This window comes from Malus domestica, chromosome 15, assembly GCF_042453785.1.
Source record: "Malus domestica chromosome 15, GDT2T_hap1".
In the NCBI taxonomy this organism is placed as follows: domain Eukaryota; kingdom Viridiplantae; phylum Streptophyta; class Magnoliopsida; order Rosales; family Rosaceae; genus Malus; species Malus domestica.
The window spans coordinates 4,045,379-4,064,669 of record NC_091675.1 but is presented as its reverse complement, the minus strand read 5'-3'; the positions used below and the strand labels follow the sequence as shown (position 1 = coordinate 4,064,669).

The following is a 19,291-nucleotide window of genomic DNA, read 5'->3' as shown; positions in this document are numbered from 1 at the left end:
CTAATGTAATCGAAAACATAATATATAAAAGTATGTATGTTTTGCTCACATTTTTTCTTATGCTTATTTTTCGTCTTTTAATCAAATAAAAATAAATATATAGAATTAAACATAAGTGTGCAAACGAGAAAATAGCATTTATTAATAATTTTCCAACACGTTACCCATTAATTGGAATTGGAAACGTGAAAAAGCGTATGTGATTGAGCTCCAACTTGTTCTTTGCCTTTGGCTATTTGTCACAAGTCAAGGAAACGACGTAGTCTGATATCTAACACGCCAACATAGCTATTCTTTTATGTTTGAGTTGAGATTAGGGCTGGAAAAAAATCCCAAAAATCCCAAACCAAACCGAAAAAATCTCGATCCCAAACCAAAAAATTCTCAAACCAAAATTCCCGAAATTTTTGGTATGTTATCCCGAACCAAACCGATATTTTCGGTACGGGAATCGGTTTTGCATCTTCATTTTTTTGGTATTCCCATACCGAACCGAAAATAAATATTATATATATATTTTTTTTTTAATTATAAAAGAATTATTTGAACCGTTGATTGTTTTGGATTTAATCTATGCCGTTGGTTTGTTTTTAGGTCAGTATGCTGCATAAGGCATACCATTTCACTTTCACAGTCCACTTCACTTCAGTTCACTTCCCTTCCATTTCTATCGAATAGCCGAGCGGTTGAGCCCTCCTCATCTCATCTCTGATCTCTCCATTACCGAGCCGGTGAGCCCTCAGCTCATTTCTCTCTCTCTCTCTGTGACGAATTCCGGCTAGCCACCAGCCACCGCCACATCTGACTTTCCAGCCTTCCTTTACCACACAGCCACTTGCACGCCACCTTTCTCTGTCGCGATGATCTCTCTCTGGGGAACTCTCCATCCAGCACTGAGTTCGAATCTATGTCATCCCAAATTAGGTAATTAATTTAATTTAGTGTTTTGAAATCTAATTTCTGTCTTCCTTTTGAAATTTAACTTAGGGTTTGGAATTAATTTTGTGTATTATTCCCCCATTTTTTTTCTTCAGTTTTTATGTATTATTCGGCGGAAGATTCAATTTCCAACTGGGTTCTCGAATTCGTGAGCTTTTTATCAAAAGGTAAGTTTTTGTTCGATAAAGTTCATTATTTGAGTATGTGAGTTCGAATCATTGTGTATTGTCATTTGGGTATACTGTATGTGGGTGTGAATCTGTATGTGTGAGTTCAAATTTGAGTTCGAATCTGTATGTGGTGTGGCCCTGTGGGTGTGAATCTAAACGGATTGATTTCAGTGCATAAATTTTCAATTTTGTTATCACATTTCTGAACTATCAAAGGTTAACTCAATGGTTGTAAGCACCAAAGGGAAAAATGGTTAAGTGAACATTGTTCGCTCAGTCTTTCCGTCAAACACCTTGGGTTCCATTTCATTTTCTGGAATGCAGAATAACAGACTTGAAGTTTAGATTGAATTGCTCTGATTAGTTAAGCAAAGCACAAATATGCCCAATCATCTGCATTTTTTTCTTTTTTTAATTGTTATTGCAACCTTTATTAGTTCACATCTAATTGGGTTCTTTTCATTACTAGTTCACATCTAACTGGGTTCTTTCATTACTAGTTCACATCTAACTGGGTTCTTTTCATTCTTACACGCCTAATTTTTATTTTTAGTTTTTTAAACAATATCTAGGAACTTCTCTTACTTTTAAGTTTAACTGATTGCAGTGCTATGTGGGTATTAGAAAACGAATACCAGGTTTCTTTGTGATCCTCTGTGTAGCGTGTTGTATGTTTATTTCTAGTCTACACTGGTTCTTGGGAAATTATGCAGAGAACTATTTGTTTCGTGAGCAATCATCCCTGTAATAACTAGTTTTTAGCAAAATGTGTGCTTACATTTGCTAAATTTTGGACATGATGCACCGATGTTTTGTTTTTTAGCCTTATCAAACATTGTTTTGTTGCAGGCAGAGATAGCCGGACAAGAAGCTAGAGGCCGAAGAGGCCAACAATCTTCATCAACTTTAAGCTTTGTTTTTTTTGCTTTTGGTTTGTAACTTAATTATTTTGAAACTTTGTCTCATAACTAATTTTTTTGTTTTTGGGTTTGTTACTTTATTTATTTTAAGACCTTTGCTTGTAACTAATTTTTTTTTGCTTTTGGATTTGTCACTTAATTTATTTTTATTGCATGCATGTGTAGTAGAAATTGAATAGGCAGATTAAGGATGCTATTGTGCACAAATTTCAGATTGGCAGATTGCATTCAGATTGGCAGATTTGTGTAGATTCAAATTTTAGTGTAACAACAAATTGGGCAGATTGGCAGCCTGCCCAAAAGCCCAAATTTTCAATATATAAGGTTGAATTTTAGCCTAAAAGCATAATATGTTAAATTTAGTCAAAAACCCCAAAACCCCAAAAACCCAAAACTATTTCAGGATTCCCGATTTGTCCTGAAATCCAGAAAATATTTTGGGATTTCAGAAAAATTGGTTTGGGATCGATATTAAAATTGGGATTCCTAAAAATTTTGATTTGAGAATCAGGACAAGTGTTTTGGCTTAGTATCCCATACCGAACCACCCTAGTTGAGATGGACCTGCAGCCAACTTGCCGACTAAAGCAGGAATAATGGCATCATTGCAGCCCCATAAGCTGGGAAAAAAAGGATACCAAAACATTAAATATTAACTAGTTGAGTTTGTACGGCAATGGATTCGCAATAAAGTCAAATCTGATGCTTTGTTAACTCCACCACCATATGCTAAAAGCATATGTCGACGTAGGAACTGGTCTCCGCCCGCATTAGCATAGGAGTCGACGGCACTCTTTTGACCTCAGTTGGAAGAATTACCTATAGGCTGTAGACCAAGGGGACTGTATTTGAGATTTTGGGGTCTATGCGAAATTTATAAAAGAGTTCATTTTTATGATATATTTAATTTTAATTAGGACAATATATTAGTACTAAAAGATAATAACTTAATTCGACAAAAAAATAAAATAATAATAACTTAAATCAAAACAATCTTTAGGACTCACTAATTGTAAGTTTACAAATGTTATTAAATAAGTAAAAAGAATTACAAACATGACATTCACTAAATAATAAAAAACAGTTCAACTTAAGCAACCAAATAAAGAAAAAATAAAAAAACTTCAAAAACTCTAACTTTAAAGTTTCACTTGAATATATAGATTTATTATATAATAAAATTGAAAAGAAAATCATTTTTTAATGTGTTGTTATTGGCACACTTAATATCTCATTATGTACTCCAAATTTTTATATTTAGAAAGAAAAAAACTTTACACTTATAAAAGTGCACTATAAGATTTTTTTTTTGAACAAATGATATTATCTACACTAAAGGAGTTGGGGAGCGGGCTAAGCCTCACAATGAGCTTGCAATAATGTAGTTCAAATTCATCTTTGGCGAGAATCAAACCTAGGACCTCTCACTTACTAATGGAAAGGAACATCACTAAACCGTAGTACTAAGTGGCAAGTGCACTATAAGATTTTAAAGTGCTAATAAAAATATTCTTTTGTAATATATAATATTATTACATATAAATATAAGATACCCAAAATTTTTTGGGGCCCTTCAAATTTGGGAGTACGTGCCATTGCACATTTTGCTCTCCCTCTACGATCCTCTGACATTCGGGACTCCCTTCCGGTAGGTTAAAATCATTGAATCCGGCTTGCATGCATGCAGAACCAACCAAACCCTCAGGAGGAATGAGGACCAGCCTTTACTGTCTAGGAGTAGGAGAGTAAAAGTAGCTTAGAACGCGTGACTATACGTACAGATACAGTTACAGCCAACCAGGCGGCAGAGGGATGAACTCCCCAACTACTTCTTCACCTACTGATATATACACACATTGCTTTTACTAAACATACATGCCTAGCTAATTTCAGATTGATACATCATGCGCGAAGGGATTCACGACTCCAGCAGTCTCTTCGATCTTCAACATCTTCAAAGCCTCAAATTTGCTGATAACAGATATTACGACTCTCAAATTCCATCTGCCATCGGAAAGCCTGCAAATTTGAGGTATCTAAACCTATCCCGTAATGGCTTTTGGGGACAACTACCAATTGGGATTTCGCACTTGATAAAGTTGACGGTTCTTGATCTTTCTGAAAATTACTTAGAACTTAAGAACCCCAATTTAAGCATGCTGGTTCAAAATCTCACCGAGCTTAAAGAGTTATATTTTGATTATGTAAACCTATCAGCAGAAAAGGGTGGTGACTGGTGCAAAGAGATTTCATCTTCACTTCCGCACCTGAGAGCGTTGAGCTTGTACAGCACTTCTCTTGCCAAGCTTACTTCTCTATCCGTGATTCGATTGGATTATACTAACCTCCACTCCCCAGTTCCAGCCTTCTTTGCCAATTTTTAAAACTTGACTTCCTTGACTCACAGTGTATGTGGGTTGTGTGGAACATTTCCCCCCGAGAACTTCCGGATATCTACATTGCAGACTGTTGACTTGTTGGTAAATCAAATGCTTCAAGGTTCCTAACCTGAATTTCCAAAAAAGGGTTCTCTTCGAATTCTGGACCTGAGTATCACAAACTTTTCAGGGGTACTGCCCGACTCTATTGGCAACCTCAAAATGTTGTCCGAAATAGATATTCCAATGTGCCACTACCAATTGGGAAGCTAGAGATCAAGTAAGTGGCATTTATGAGGATTACTAAGCTCACACGCCGGCGTTGGATTTTGACGATCGGATATCTCTATGAATGGAAAAGGGGTGCTTCGGATCGGGAGTAATCACCAGTGATAGGGCAAAAATCGGGGGAAAGGACAAAGGAAAGAGCGATGCCCACATTAAATACCACAAGAAAACCGCTCCCCTACCCCTATCTCTAAGGGGCCCGTAATGAGCCGCTACTAAAAATCGAAAAGGTTTACAGGGAGTTACAGTCTATAGTGGACTATTCGTTCTTTTGGGGGCCTTTCGTACTCAAGAGTAAATTATTGAGCGCACTAAAATCTAGTGGATGAGTTCAATATTCATGAAAAGCCGGGTTAGAAATGATTCATGTTATGGAACCAAGACAACCAAATATAAACAAGGGAATTTGCTTGAAAACATCAAGTAATGGGAGATTTATTTGGACTTTGTTATATTTCAATTCTGTTCGCTATCTGTGCCTGATTGGACAGCAATGGAGTTCCCAAAGTTGATGGCAAACCTCACATACTTGTACGATTTACAAATGTCAGAGAACAAGTTCAGTGGTTCCATACTTCCATTAGTTCCACTCATTGGGAAAACCTTGTCAATTTGGCGTTTGTTGACTTGAGTTCCAATCTACTCGATGGAGGCAGTGCGTTGTCTATGTTTTCTCTTCCATTGCTGCAAGCACTAGACCTTTCAAACAACGAATTCTCTCATCAACTCCATGAATTTTCTAATGTCTCTTCTTTGGTGGAGACGCAAGTCAATGACACAGTTTCGCCATAAGCTGCGGCATTGATCGATTCCTCTTGACCTGAAAAGTGTCAAAGATCAGTAGCACCTCAGCAGCATAATTAGATATCCACTACAGTCATCCATCAGTACATTTGAATTCGATTCAATGAACCCTCTTCTAAACTAAAGCAGTAGACTTGGTCTGCTAACTTTAATTAATTGATGGTGTAGTTTAAACTTACTCTGAATCTCTGATGATGTTTTTAGACTGACTAGTTGTCTTGTACTTGCTTCTTAGATGGGAAGTCAAGAAACCGTAAAACTAATTGGTAATACGAGGAGTAATCAGATTCCTTATATGCCCGTGAAAGGGTTCACTTAACTTTCTCAGGACATTTCTTCATATCCTGACAGGAAGCCATTGAAGAAGGAAAATATTCCTTGATTACAGTATCGGCAAGGCAAATGCAACTTCTGGGATTTGCTCAAACAGTCGTCATTGGCAACTAAAAGTTACCTCGAAGAAGCCTCTTCTTTGTGATCCATGGAGATTGCAGCTTCCACTGGCCTGAAAGAGCCCTCAATGTCTTGCCCCTTGTTTCTTCAAGTCATTGTTTTGCACTGGTCTGAATTTTCACTTCACACTTTCTGGTGGCAGATAAAGGTACCATTTTTACCATTATCTCGCCTTGAGAGGCATCTGGCTTTTACTGCTACCGCCTCCAAATCACGCCACGTGCATGATATTCCCCTACCATCCATATTTATTTGGGGTACGCTTTCCCAAAAATCGCATCTTTCATCTTCCTCCTCTTGCAGATACAGGAATGGCGGACAAACCCAGCCGAGCTTTGGTTCTGTACGGAGATGGGTCGGCCCGGTTCGTCGACCCGTCACACACCCATCTCCACTCTCTCGCTTCCAAAGCTTCCTGTGGATTCCTGAGCCTCCCCATTACTCCTCCCTCAGGTTTTCACTCTCTCTCTCAGTCTCTGCAAATTCTTATCTTTGAACAATAGATACAGTAATTATCATTATTAAGAAATAATCCCATTTGGTTTCTTATTAAAACACTAATTAAATACGTAGATAATCATGAATTCACGGCTTTGCTTTCGTGGGTTTAATCAAGTTTGTTAATTTTTTAAGTGCGCAAGTTTTCTTGGTATTTAGAACCCTATATATTTTAGCCAACTGGTCAAATTAATTGCAAATACATTGCATTTCAATTTTTTTTACTGATTTCGATTTTCATGTACATATTGGTATGCTTTTTACTGCTTTATCAGCACTGGGATTTACTTGAGTTTAGATTGCAGAAAGCGAGGATGAGAGAGTAGTTAGAGAGTTTGCAGTACTGCTGGATGCGTATGAAGCTTACCTTGATACGGTATGATCGACATACTTGACATTCTTACAAAACTGTAATTATAACTGTTTTACAAAATGGTTATCAAACGGATCCTAATTAGTTTTTTGTACTTGGTTTCTCAGAGTTCAGGAATCACTAAAGAAGAAAGAGAGAAGAAATCCTTGATTCCCATATCCGAAAGGTAGAACAACTTTTCGGTTCGTGCTCAGTCAGTTATAATTAGCAATGTTCCAAAAAGTTATTAACTTTTGATAATCCAATTTCAACTGGTTCATAAATTGTGTTTTTGTAATGCTTCAGGTTCATGGGGATGAAAGCTGCTATATTTACAAACAATTCAAGTTTGAAATCTTTTGGTACCAAACTTGGTTTCAGCATATTCCAAATTGACGGTTTTCTTAAAAACAGTCCAGCAGGCGCTGAACAACCAATTAATTTCGGGGCATCTAAGTTACTTAAGCTGCTTGGATTTCAAGAAGGGAAGGCAGTGGAGTCGAGCCAGTATGATTTGGTCTTTGTTCATGTTGCGGCTGCTGAGGTGGAATATCTCAATGCTTTGGTTGGTGCTATATCGCAAATAGACCAGCCGGGATCTGAGGTCAGTTCCCGCTTGCACTTGTCTGTTGTGTTGAACTATGGGAAGGTCTCAGAAAACGATGTTACCAACTTGTCCGTCTCAATCAGAAAAGATGATGAAAACTCTGATCTTGCGAAGCTCATTCCTCGTCAAAGTTACACCATGAAAGGAGAGAATCCTCGGAAGGATGTTAGGTGAGTGAAAACTTAGTGGTTTCTTGCGCCATTTGAAATAACTCATAACTCCTGCTATCTTTGTGTGAACAGGGACCATTGCCCAATGTTAATTGCTCAGTGGCAATATGCCGTAACCCGCAAGGATATGGCAGAGACATTTTCCTTTAAGGATTTCAAAGAGGTACGCTGGGGATTATCAGAGACTGGTTTTGCAAGATGGCACATGCTGGATTTCTTAACAGATTTACGGCTAACAAAACTTCCTGAGTTGATCTCTGTTGTACAAGATGGCATTATCTGGTTATAAATCTCACGTCGAGTTCAAAGATTCCGAATTTACCAAACTAGGATACATTCACTAGAATTGCTTAGTGCATTTTTACAAATGAACTCTGAAACTTGTTCTTTTCTATGCAGAATGGTGGAAATCTTGTAATACCGGCAGATAGGTTTCTGCACGAAGTGGCCTTTAAGCTTTGGAAGGCCCCCAAGTATGGAGCATGAGTTGCCCAAGTATGGAGCATGAGTTGAAGTGCTGAGAAGGCCACAGATTCCCGACGGTGCATAATTTTCCTCCGCATAAGCACGGAAGGTAACCGGAGGGGCAAAGCTCTGGTTGCTCATCTCAAACGTCGTCCTAGTGCTTTTCAAAGCAATTCTCAACTTTGGCCTTGCCTTACCGGACGCTACATGTAATAAGATTAGTCTGTATGTGACTAAAACCTTGCTAATGTTTCGATCACCCCACAACGGGGGGCAACAACTAATGATCACTGTTATCAACTTGATAGAAATTTTGTTCGCTTTAATGCCAAGTATGAAAATTAGAGAATTTTATTGATTCGAAGCAGCCGAGACACAATTTGATTAAATCTGAGTTTATAGCTCCGTGAAGTTCATCATCTGGCAAATAGACCAGTTATGAACGTTCACTCGGTTGGAGCTATGGATGCAAATGGGTTTCCATGACTCGTTCGGAATCATAACCCGAGCATGTTACAGACTGCACAAAGTCGATAAGCTTTCTAAATCATTCATCTACAGTAGAATAAATTGACTCAGTTTGACATCAGAAGCGTTATTCACAAAAAACATATAACAAAATTGCATCAGGAACTAGAGCCATGCAGAGGAACATTACCACATAACATCCTGCATACTACCTCAAATTTTTCGACATTGTGAGGGAACTAGCACTCTAACAAGGTCTTGACACAATAACTGCCCAGTATAAACCACACCAGAAGGAGGAGCGAGAAGGAGAAAAGCACAACAACGAATGGCCATCCAACCATGGCAACACCAATAGCGAGCACCAATACAAAAGGGAGGAACGACCTCAAGACGGATGTGGCGTCAACCCAATGCCCCTTGAGCAGTACTAAGCCTGCCACATTGATCATGTTCCAACTAATTGATCCGCCATAGCAGAGCCGATTGAGACAGTTGGCCACAAATGAATGGCAGTTGCAAGTGAATAGGTTGTAGGTTTTGTGTTCAAAGTACCGCGAACTTGACCGCAAGGCATCATCCCACGTTATTGCTGTCCCAAACTCTGAATGCTCATACCCATGCTTGCAAGTGTGGCCACCCAGATTTGGGGCAAAACAACACTGCACGTAACAACCAAAAAGATGATAAGAAATCAAGACGCCTATGTCTAACTGCTTGTTCATCGAACTCCGAAAGGGGCATAAAAATTTGATCTAAACAAGTTTTAAATAAAACTCAACTTCTTAAAGGGACAATTTAAGAACAATGACACGACACATTACCTGTTTTCTATCAATTTGGAGATATCTGGCTACGGGACCAAATGTGAAATCATCAACATTCACAAAATTGGAACCAGAAAAATCTAAAATAGCTCCATCCTCCCTGCAAATGCCAACATGTCCGATGAATGGTGCCAACCAAGAGACTACGGGGAGCGGAGTCCAAACTATACAGCAAGGAAACTTTGCCTTCTTCGGATCAATTTCATCGAGTGGCCACAGCTCATGCTGAATATTCTGCGTAGAGGACATACGCTCGATGTCATAAGCTTCCTTTAGCTCCATCATAGGAAATCTGAAGTCCTGGCATATACTTTGTTCAATCTTTATCTAAGCATCCCAAATGTCAAAGTTCAAACTAATCCTTCAGAATACTGATTGCGTCTCCGAATACAATTACCATATCAGTTCAATCTGCCAGTAAACGAAAACAAAGGCGCCTTTAGAAGAACAGAAAGAGTATCCAATCTAGGATGCACAAACTAAAAATTGGATAGTACTAGGTACAACAGATTCAAAGAGGATGTGGAAATATTAAGAATCTAAATATGCTTACATTGTTAGCTTCAGAGGTTTGATCATCTTTTTTCTTTTCGACAATAATACGATATTGTATTCCAAACTACTCTAATTTACTAGAAGAGGTGAATTCTAATTTGGGTGCGGGTGGAGGGCGTCAACTGGCCTAACTCACGTCTGCCAATAGTTTTGATCTTCTACTTCCTGGAAATTATTTTGCAGCCAAAAAAGCACTTAAAGATAGCTCAAAAATGAAAGCATCAGCTTCCAAGATTAGAATGCACCTTTAAGCTGGGAAAAAAAAAAAAAACCAATACAGTCGTGCTTAATAGCAGGAAATGGGTAGCTTAAAAATTTAATCTTTTTAGACTTCCCCAAGATTATAATTGCAAACAGACAAATACCCAAATGGGTTTCCCATCAATTTATTGAAATATTGAAAGAAAACAAGATCCGAACCACACAAAATGCATCTGGGTCCACAAAGATTGGAGCTTTAAGCAAAGATTTTTATGCCAACAGACCTGCAGAGTATTTCAATAGCTGGGAAGAAACTGAAGTTGGTGCCGGAAAAAGTTGAAGTTCTGAGAGGAAAGCATAAAGATGAATAATGGATGAAAATTTTAATTAATTAAAGTTTTAATTTTTGCTTTATGGACGTTGGTTTTCTTGTTTTGAACCTCTGTGAAACTCAATGATTCATGCCCCTCGGTGGGCCCCATTCAGCATGCTCATTTAATAAATATCTTTTTTCTACTCTCTTTTCCGTTCCTTGATAGAAACGGTTGAGGTTGGTTTGTTGTAAGAGAAAGTTTGCAACCGACTTCTTCCATCAAAAGTAAAATGTGAATACTTTTACCTATTTATAACATATTGAAGTTTATAAAGTTATTACACCAACTTTTACGTCTAAAGTTAATTTTATTTGTTCATCATTTTTTTCCTTGTAAAAAATAAGAAGTTATCGTATATGTAAAATGGTATATGATATTGTATAACGACACAATCTGAACCCCAACTTTGATTAACTTTTGGAAGACAATGTATGGCGCTTCACTTTTTCATGATGCAGCAATTCAAACACCACCACCACAGCCACCATCATCGACCGTGCGGTATTGACTATTGAGATTTGAGAGCATTGAGGCAAGCATGCAGGGCAATGCTTATGGGAAGGATTGCAAGTTTGTAAGCATCGACATTGACGTAGGCACCGACAATAGAGACTACAGATGAGAAGACGAAACTTTTTAATTTAAAGTTAAACCCATTCCCGTGAGAGTGAGAAGTAACTAGTTGAGGGTTTTGGCATTCTTGGGTGCCGACGACTAGACCATATGGCCGTCTCACCGTGCAAATACCCTACTTTGTGGTTCCAACTTCTATCCCGGTCCAAGCCCATGTGGTGCCCATATACGGGCTCATCAGAGGCCCATGAGATGGTCATGGACTAACCGGACTGCTTTTGTTGAAAATATTTATGAGACATTTTTGTGTGTGTCGAAGATTTGCAATTTATATCATTACTATGTACATATGTCAAGGGGATTATATTCTAAATGCTTGCATAGACAGTACATATGTACAGAAATAGCACTATCTCAGTAACAAATTGACGTCGAAATGTAGCGTAGACTCGTAAATAAGCAAGTAAATGCACAATCGCAAATAAGCAAGAAAATCTTTCTTTTTTTTTTCATCCAAATGTATTTACTCTTTTTGATTTTCACAACAGCATCTGCAGAGATCATATGTTTACAATTTCTCAAATGAGATCTCCACACCAACACAATTAAGACTTATTAGTCTTTTCCTTCCCCTTTTTTCCTTCCTTTTTTTTTTTTTTTTCCTACAATTTTTTCTTACATGCAGATTGATTGATACAACCTACTAACTACTACTGCTAGAGACTGATCGAACATCTTCAACGGAAATGGGAACCTCCCGACTGCCCCTTATGCAGTATAAATTCAAGGAGGATTTCCCACTCTGTTCGGTATACAGGTTGTGCTGAGCTCACACTTTGACTGAGCCAACACTTCCGAATCCAGCATCGAGAAAAACTTACGCTGCTACTGCCCCCGACTCTTCGAGACAAGGAACAACTTCCGATTATTAACACGGTGGTCAACTTTTTCTTTTGTTTTTTGGGTTATTCAGTCATTTGATTTGTAGAGTTTGTTCTTCCAACAAAACGTTGAAGGCGTCGGAGGCGAACCATGAGCTGCGAGAAAGATGGCCGTAAGTTTGGCTCTCTGCAAAATAAACAAACCAGTAGTAATTAAAAGGACTCAAAGTTGTAGAACTAGCCAAAACCAGTTATAGTATAAAACAATGGGAGTCCATAACTCACGTTTGCCAACAATCACGTATTATCTCGGCAACCACTGGATCGATTTCCTCTGGAATTTCAAGACGCCTGTTTTGGAATCCAACGGCTCCAACAACCTGCATTGGGTTCAATCCTTTCCATGGGACGCAGCAAGTAGCCAGTTCCCATAAGATAACACCGAAGCTGTACACATCACACCTGAAAGCAGGCAACATGCAAAGCTTATGAAAACCTCCAGAGTGTATAATTTTCAAAATACATCCACCTTTCAGCAACTTACTTCTCATTAGCCGGTTCATTCCTTAAAACTTCCGGAGCCATCCATTCGGGCTGCAGTCAAATAGTATACAATGAGTACATAAAGCAAACGGGTACTTAGAATCTATGATGATACGAGAGGGTAATCAGATATTATATGAACATTCACGTTTAACGAATATTACCGTTCCAGCAGTAGACTTGGAAGACAGAAAAGTATGGTGCTTCGTGCGTGACAACCCAAAGTCACAAACCTGCATAATATAAACAACATATTTGAGAAAATGGAAATCAATTTTTTTAGACACAAAAGCATTATCAATGAATAACTTAAAATGTAAGTTTTGGTTTGAGTTGACCTTCACATTCCAATTCTTATCAACAAGGAGGTTTGGAGACTTTAGGTCTCGATGCACAACAGTAGGATTGCTAGTGTGCAGGTAATTCATTCCCTTGGCCTGAATAACTTCACGGAGCTCTGATTAAGAATCAAAAGGAAACCAGAAAGGAAAAACTACAAAATAAGAAACAAAAATGTTTTTACCACATCAAGAGCCATTCGCATTCGCCTCCTTTCATCAAGTTGAGAATTGGGACGATGCAGCAATCTATATAAACTCCCCCTGTATACCAAGTGAATGTTTAAGTAACAGGACGAGAATGAGATGAAACAGATAATGGAACAGGATTGTAGAATGTAGATGTCTAGTTTGTTGGAAAAAATTTCCTAGCTCTATAAACGAATTTGTTGTTTGAAAGGCCTATTTGTTGCCTAGTTAGGTTTACATCATCATACACATAATGTATTTTTTACTTCGTATGATGTTAAATTACATTGTGTTCATCATTCAACTTTCAGAATTATATAAAATTTGATAAATAAATAAAAAGTGCTAGGGAAATTAACCTGGGAAGAAACTCTGTCAGGATAGAGAAATGTGGAGGGCGAGTAACTGCCCCCATGAAAAGGACAACATTGGGATGTCTGAGTCTCAACATAATTTCTACCTGCATGAACAAACACCAAGAATCAATTAATAAAAAAACCAATGAATTTGAACTTTAGGCTCATAATACATCCATAAAATCACATACAAAGTTTAGAATTGGAGCTTACTTCACATTTAAACTGAACTAATGCATCACCAGAAAAATCTTGATCTAAAAACTTTTTCACAGCTACTTCCTGTCATGCAAAAAGTCAACACAGATCAATAAACAATTTGTAAATAATAGAACCCGATAGCAGCCATATTCCAGAATTATAATAATAACAAGTCTCATGCTATGAATAACCAACATATTAAGCATTAACGTTCAGAAAAGTATCACAGTTCAGAGTACAGACATCTCAACAATTATTGACAAAATATCGATGTTTGAGAGAAATCATACAAACACTTTGAGAGCTAGAGATACAAAGAAAATATGGGAAAGTATAAGATGAACAATACTTACAGTGCCATTCCAATCTGCACGATATACCTCGCCATAGGAACCTACAAAACCAGAAATTATATTGAACCTGTTTTTACAAAATATTCCAAATTTAAGCAACAAAATTCTAAACCTGTGCTTACCAATGCCAATGCGTTCACCAATCTGAAGATCCTCCCATAGAATTTCCCACTCTGCAACTTCCCCCAGTGCGGGATACCTCTCGTAGTGACTATCACAACTAGTACACAGGCCACTATTGCATCTGTCCATTGGTTTACTCACTGATTCTTTATACTCGTTAAAAGCTTTGGAGTTCATTGGGGGACTATCAAGAACAGGATTACAAATCTGGGTTGTTTCACTAGTTCCACCAGACACGATTACAAATCCCTCCTCAACAGCATCTAAGAGAAGAGAAAACTTATTTGTCTCTGATTCATTTTGTTGCTCAGCTAAATCCAAGGAAGATTGTTTCAGCAAGTTATCAAGATTGGCATAGCTCACTTCAGCAGCAGTTTGAGTGGACTGCTCATTGCCTGATAATAATTGGACCAAATAATTATGAATCCCATCATCTACAAGTTTCCCATCTGCATTCATTTGACCAAGCAACTTGTCTTCATGCAGATATTGAGGATTCATATCTGAAAATAAATCTGCAGGAGGTGATGCACCACTTTCCAACAAGACAGCATGTAGTTTTTGTGCAAACTCTGGGTTCTTTGCTGCACTGATGACATACTTCGATACATTTTTCACTTTCCTTTTCTGCGCAGATGTGGCTTTTTCAGTTGTACCCGATGAACTTTCACATGATTTACGAAGTGATCTAAGGGCAGTCCCCATATCACTGCTAGACCTCTCCATTTGGTTTTCATCAACAACGATTCTTCTATCATCTTTTGTTTGACTGCCTGCATACAATGCTTCTTCTGACCGTGAGCTGCCAGTTCTAGAAACTATGTCAAGATCAGAAGGAACTGCTAACATTCCACTGCCCTCAGCTTGAGCCAAACACACATCTTTGGGCATTTCGGTGGCATCTTGAAAGCTCCTTATGGCAAAGAAAGAATTCGGGAGCTGACTAGTAGGCACCTCGGCAGGAATGAGTGTTCCAGGTGCACCCATCAAATCAATAATATACTCACTACAGCGAGTAAAAAACCCATTAATCATCATAAATCCAGGACATCTTACAGCCTGCACTAATTCACCTTAGCAAGATGAAAAATGTGCATGGGATTGTAGGAGCAAAGCAGCAAACAAGAGCATGCACCTCTAATCTAACATCCATTACTTAAACATGATAGTAAATTCAAATCCAACAGCTTATCAGTAGAGGTACATCTGAAATGAAAAGAACTGCAGAGATATCGCAATGACATAAGTATTTACCTTTTCAACGGGGACAAAAAAAAAAACATAATTACTCTTAATCCAAGACTCCAAGAAACTTCATTAAGCAACATGTCTTGCAGAAATAACATCAGCGGTTTCAAGAGCAGTTCAAAAATCAGAGAAAAATTGGTGTATGTTGAACTACATTTGTCCTACTATAGTTGGGTTCCTGTGTCTTAAAGGAACAACCAAGCACCTACAGTTTGTGGACAAACACATTGGGCGTTGGGCAGCCCCAGAAAAACCATTGAATGTTCAGACACAAGGACACTGCTAACACGTGTTTGACTATGATTTTCATGTTTGATTCACATGCCAAGCAAGTCACATAAAAAAAACAACCTAGATACTAGTAAATAGGTCTGGGCCTCTTGGTGTTAATAAATTTTGAACAATAAAAGAGTATCTCCTACAATATTGGACATGGGTAATCTGCATATTAAGCATCCAGATTGCCATTATCAGAATAAGAGCTGTGCTAAACAAATCATAATAGCTATAGATTGAGCTTGCAGCTCTCACCTTTGGTACTCCCCTTACCCATGGCACCCCCCACCACACCTGATAATCTGAACCCCTCATAAACACCCCCGGGGACTTCACCACTGTTATTTACAATCCCACTTGACCAAGCATGACATTATGTAAAACTAACAATTCAGTGACAAGCATAAGGCACATAAAATGTCATCTACAAGGGACTACATCAATACAGTTCCTACTCAATACAGTTGTGGTGGAAATTGTTTCAGGAAGTTAGAGCTAGTTGGGTCATGCCGAAGCACCAAGTTTGAGGCTTTAGGAAAGGGGGGGGAAGCTAAAGCTTTGTGGGGCTGTTTGGTGTTGCAGTTTTTTGGAACATTTGGTTGGAACGTAATAGAAGAGTTTTTGAGGATTATAATGGAGTGGGGGTAGCAGAACTATGGGGTAGAATAAGATACTGGGCATCAGTTTTGAATGAGTTTAGGGGTTATTCTCTTTCTCATATAGTGTGGGATATGTTAGCAGCCGTAAAATGTTTTGGTTGAGGTTATGTACTTGTAAATAGATCTTCTTGAGAGGTCTTAGCTAGTCTTGCTGGATGGTGGATTTCTTATCCACTATTTTGTAATTCATGTTATTATTTTAATTAAGTGTTATCGTTTCTTCTCAAAAAAAAAAAAAGGACTACATCACAAAATTTACATGCACCAAAGTTATCAGAAAATTATGCAAAAAAAAAGAAACTTTGAGCTGGAGGCCACTACCTTCCACTATCAATTTTAATCAAATTTACAGCTCCATCATCAGTACCAGTGTAGTAGCTACCTTTGACCAGCATACATGGAAGGTTTATCTTATCAGCCAGTACCTAGAACCAGAAATACGAAACATTAGCCACAGAAAAATTCCCCAAAAGGACAACAAAACTTCACAAAATTTTTCCATAATGTCATCAACTTTTTGCCAAAAGAAAAAAAAAAGGATGAGAGTCAGATTTTGAGAAAAACCAGTGAAGATGCTAGTAAGTTACATGGTGCACAATGAAAAAATTAAGTTAAGAAAACCATCACAACCTTAAAGAGCAGGGCCCTGTGGCGTGAAAGTCCAACATCAATAAGTCCAAGGGGAAGAATGATAGTTTTCATCGAACTCCGTAACTCATACCTCCTCACTTTCCACCTTCTCAAAATTTCATCAGCATCGGCAACTGGACCACCCATTCTATCAACAACAATGTCAGCAATTTTCTGAATCAAACCACTTAAAAGGACACCATGTTGAGAAATCCGTGACTCTAAAAAGACAGCAGATGCTCTTTTCTCAAGTTGATGCAGATCAGGATCAACCAAACGGTTCACTAATATAACGTCATAATCAACATTCTCCGAGACAGATACAGCTTTAAGATCCACCAACAATGGCATCTTCCCTTGTCTAAGCAAATTTGTGGTCATTCCATACACGTCATAAAATCCGTCGACCACCTTTTCATTATAATCTACAACATTCTGGCTCTGCGAGTTATAGATATACAATTAGTTAAAAACCTTAAAATCATTACAATTGACAATACTAAACAACAATATGCAACATAAAGTAATTTCGATATGAACCCAACTGTTATCCTTTAACCGAATGCACCAATCTTACGGACATTATTAGGTACCGAAGCTACCAAGAAGCGCCCACCTAACATGACTAGCGTGAATGATTCAACACGAAATTGTTATGAAAATGTCACCATAAGGAATACAAAGCATTCCATAATTCAAGCAATCAAACACTAGTACCATCTCACCTAGTTAGAAAATGATCCCAAAAGAAAATGACAAACCATAGCAGCATAGAAATTAAGATCCTAAGTTCACAGAAAACCTAATCCACTCCAATTCGCACAGACTAAGTCGTTAAAAACGAGAAAATTAAGAACCCTAGAAAAATTTCTGTGAGAAAAACGTACCCAGTAGCGAAGCGAGAGCATCTCGAAGGGAGCTTGAGTGTCGGTGACACTAGACGCCGAGCAGCCGAGGCTAATCCGCTTGGCGGCGTCGATCTGAGCCGTCTCGGGGTCGTCGCGCGAATCGGGATCGGAAACGCTGATCGCTAGGGCCAACTGGACCTGAAACTCCTCCTCCAAGAAATTGAAATCCACGCCCACGCCCCCGCCGCTACCGCTACCACCACTCTCCCCACCAGCCGTCGGATCACTCACCGATTCAACGGCGGTGATTCTCCCCATTGTAGAGGATCCCGTGGACGACGCCGGAGAAGAAGCGGGCAGATTCAGATTCGCGCTCGGACTCGTCAAGGGTCGGGCCTCCGCCAATCTCTGGTGCTCATTGAGTCCGCCGCCGATGTGAAGCTTTCTCAGTAGGTGCTTCATCTTCGACATGGATCATCAATGGAAATTACGAAATCCTCCTCTCTCTCTCTCTCTCAAAGTCTGTCTTTCTCCTCCCTGTCGACTGGATTAAGCTGCGCCCACTAGAAAACAAAGCAGATTCGCTTAACCTGCGCACCCTTCTTCGTCAAGTTACCACCGCTTAGAGAGAGAATTAAAAATTAACCGCATTCCCTCCAACACGCCTAATAAAAACCCCATGAGGCCAATTCAACCATTTTTCAACCATTTTTTTTTTTTTTTGGTACTATTTTTTTGTTTTTTATATTTTCCTCATCCCCAACTCAAGTGCAAGAACTCTTCACTCGATCCTGACCGTTGATTTCACCCGATCATGACCGTTGATTGTGTGCGATGAGATTTTGATGTTGAGATGTTGGATACCAACGGTTGGGATTGTGATGATGATAATGGTGTGTTTATGGCTCTTTGTGACCAAAATGGCATTGCTGAGTGGACTCCACTCCATCTTATATACATTGTTCAATTAGTGATAAGATAGTAAGAAGGTAAACATCTTTCCTTTTGAGTTGATTGTGTCTTTATGATTCATATATTGTGCGTTTTATGATTTGACAGACGTAATAGATGCGTACTGAGAATATGACGATTGTAAAATGTTTGTTTAAAATGGAAGTGTAAAACAAAACATAGAAAAAAGTGAAGTGAGACTCACCGCTATCCTCTTTCATATTGTGTAGATTTTTATATTTATGGTTTATATATAGTAAAATTTAAAACTTGATAGCCGTAACGCTTATATATTGAGAATACAACCATTCTATGTTATTTTTTTATATTCTTTTTTAACAAACTATATTATTTACCCAAAAGGGTAGTGGGGTGAGATAAACCTCACAGTAAGCTAGCAATAATGTGGTTTAAAATTCGTCGTAAAGCCTACCTAGCAGTGGTAGTATTTTATCATTTCTTATCGTGTCTTAATTAATGGTTAATTATTAATTTAATTTTTGTTTAGAGGGCCCTACTCTCTCTCTCTCTCTCTCTCTCTCTCTCTCTCTCTCTCTCTCTCTCTCTCTCTCTCTCTCTCTCTCTCTCTCTCTCTCTCTCTCTCTCTCTCTCTCTCTCTCTCTCTCTCTCTCTCTCTCTCTCTCTCTCTCTCT

The 19,291-nt window shown here is 38.5% G+C and overlaps 4 protein-coding genes and 1 long non-coding RNA gene across 8 annotated transcripts; 2 read left to right on the top strand and 3 right to left on the bottom strand.

Moving 5' to 3' along the window:
* The first annotated feature begins 3,933 nt into the window (after positions 1-3,933).
* On the top strand, positions 3,934-4,413 carry LOC103400112 (receptor-like protein 7). Its single transcript, XM_008338795.2, has one exon. It carries the CDS (start codon positions 3,934-3,936, stop codon positions 4,411-4,413), a length of 480 nt encoding a protein of 159 aa, XP_008337017.2.
* A 687-nt stretch (positions 4,414-5,100) lies between these two features.
* LOC139192349 (uncharacterized) lies at positions 5,101-5,814 on the bottom strand. The gene is made up of 2 exons (XR_011576456.1): positions 5,679-5,814; positions 5,101-5,515 (listed from the first exon to the last, which is right to left on the bottom strand). It is a non-coding gene; the product is annotated as an uncharacterized lncRNA (long non-coding RNA).
* Positions 5,815-6,049: 235 nt separating this feature from the next.
* On the top strand, positions 6,050-8,402 carry LOC103455833 (uncharacterized). 2 transcript variants are annotated; one of them, XM_008395429.4, is made up of 6 exons: positions 6,050-6,405; positions 6,756-6,826; positions 6,931-6,989; positions 7,109-7,579; positions 7,652-7,742; positions 7,979-8,402. In XM_008395429.4, exons 1-6 carry the CDS (start codon positions 6,177-6,179, stop codon positions 8,063-8,065), a joined length of 1,008 nt encoding a protein of 335 aa, XP_008393651.3. In that variant the 5' UTR covers positions 6,050-6,176; the 3' UTR covers positions 8,066-8,402. The 2 variants fall into 2 exon arrangements, with proteins under 2 accessions (XP_008393651.3, XP_028949958.1); XM_029094125.2 differs by having other exon boundaries at positions 6,220-6,405; positions 7,652-7,861.
* Positions 8,403-8,578: 176 nt separating this feature from the next.
* On the bottom strand, positions 8,579-10,552 carry LOC103455831 (protein REVERSION-TO-ETHYLENE SENSITIVITY1). Of its 2 annotated transcripts, XM_017323289.3 has the most exons (4): positions 10,380-10,511; positions 9,893-10,059; positions 9,337-9,750; positions 8,579-9,174 (listed from the first exon to the last, which is right to left on the bottom strand). In XM_017323289.3, the coding sequence occupies exons 3-4, from the start codon at positions 9,622-9,624 to the stop codon at positions 8,752-8,754; spliced, it is 711 nt and encodes a 236-aa protein (XP_017178778.2). In that variant the 5' UTR covers positions 9,625-9,750; positions 9,893-10,059; positions 10,380-10,511; the 3' UTR covers positions 8,579-8,751. The 2 variants fall into 2 exon arrangements, with proteins under 2 accessions (XP_017178778.2, XP_008393649.2); XM_008395427.4 differs by lacking the exon at positions 9,893-10,059 and having other exon boundaries at positions 10,380-10,552.
* A 972-nt stretch (positions 10,553-11,524) lies between these two features.
* LOC103455830 (serine/threonine-protein kinase EDR1) lies at positions 11,525-18,612 on the bottom strand. 2 transcript variants are annotated; one of them, XR_001785932.3, is made up of 13 exons: positions 17,727-18,350; positions 16,840-17,280; positions 16,531-16,634; positions 14,026-15,032; positions 13,904-13,944; positions 13,563-13,631; positions 13,353-13,453; positions 12,990-13,068; positions 12,805-12,911; positions 12,631-12,699; positions 12,468-12,517; positions 12,209-12,385; positions 11,525-12,110 (listed from the first exon to the last, which is right to left on the bottom strand). XR_001785932.3 is itself a non-coding variant. In XM_008395425.4 (13 exons), exons 1-13 carry the CDS (start codon positions 18,156-18,158, stop codon positions 12,008-12,010), a joined length of 2,772 nt encoding a protein of 923 aa, XP_008393647.2. In that variant the 5' UTR covers positions 18,159-18,612; the 3' UTR covers positions 11,525-12,007. The 2 variants fall into 2 exon arrangements, 1 of the variants encoding a protein (XP_008393647.2); XM_008395425.4 differs by having other exon boundaries at positions 12,805-12,903; positions 17,727-18,612.
* Positions 18,613-19,291: the final 679 nt, after the last annotated feature.

Bases quoted from the DNA above. Each gene is read 5' to 3' on its own strand.
- LOC103400112 (XM_008338795.2), top strand. From the start codon at position 3,934: ATGCGCGAAGGGATTCACGACTCCAGCAGTCTCTTCGATCTTCAACAT.
- LOC103455833 (XM_008395429.4), top strand. From the start codon at position 6,177: ATGATATTCCCCTACCATCCATATTTATTTGGGGTACGCTTTCCCAAA. The intron at 6,990-7,108 runs GTAGAACAACTT...GTAATGCTTCAG, and splicing joins TTGATTCCCATATCCGAAAG to GTTCATGGGGATGAAAGCTG. The intron at 7,580-7,651 runs GTGAGTGAAAAC...TTGTGTGAACAG, and splicing joins AATCCTCGGAAGGATGTTAG to GGACCATTGCCCAATGTTAA.
- LOC103455831 (XM_008395427.4), bottom strand. From the start codon at position 9,624: ATGATGGAGCTAAAGGAAGCTTATGACATCGAGCGTATGTCCTCTACG. The intron at 9,175-9,336 runs GTAATGTGTCGT...TGTTACGTGCAG, and splicing joins TCCAAATTGATAGAAAACAG to TGTTGTTTTGCCCCAAATCT.
- LOC103455830 (XM_008395425.4), bottom strand. From the start codon at position 18,158: ATGTCGAAGATGAAGCACCTACTGAGAAAGCTTCACATCGGCGGCGGA. The intron at 13,945-14,025 runs GTAAGCACAGGT...CTGGTTTTGTAG, and splicing joins TGGTGAACGCATTGGCATTG to GTTCCTATGGCGAGGTATAT. The intron at 13,069-13,352 runs GTTAATTTCCCT...CTTGGTATACAG, and splicing joins CTGACAGAGTTTCTTCCCAG to GGGGAGTTTATATAGATTGC.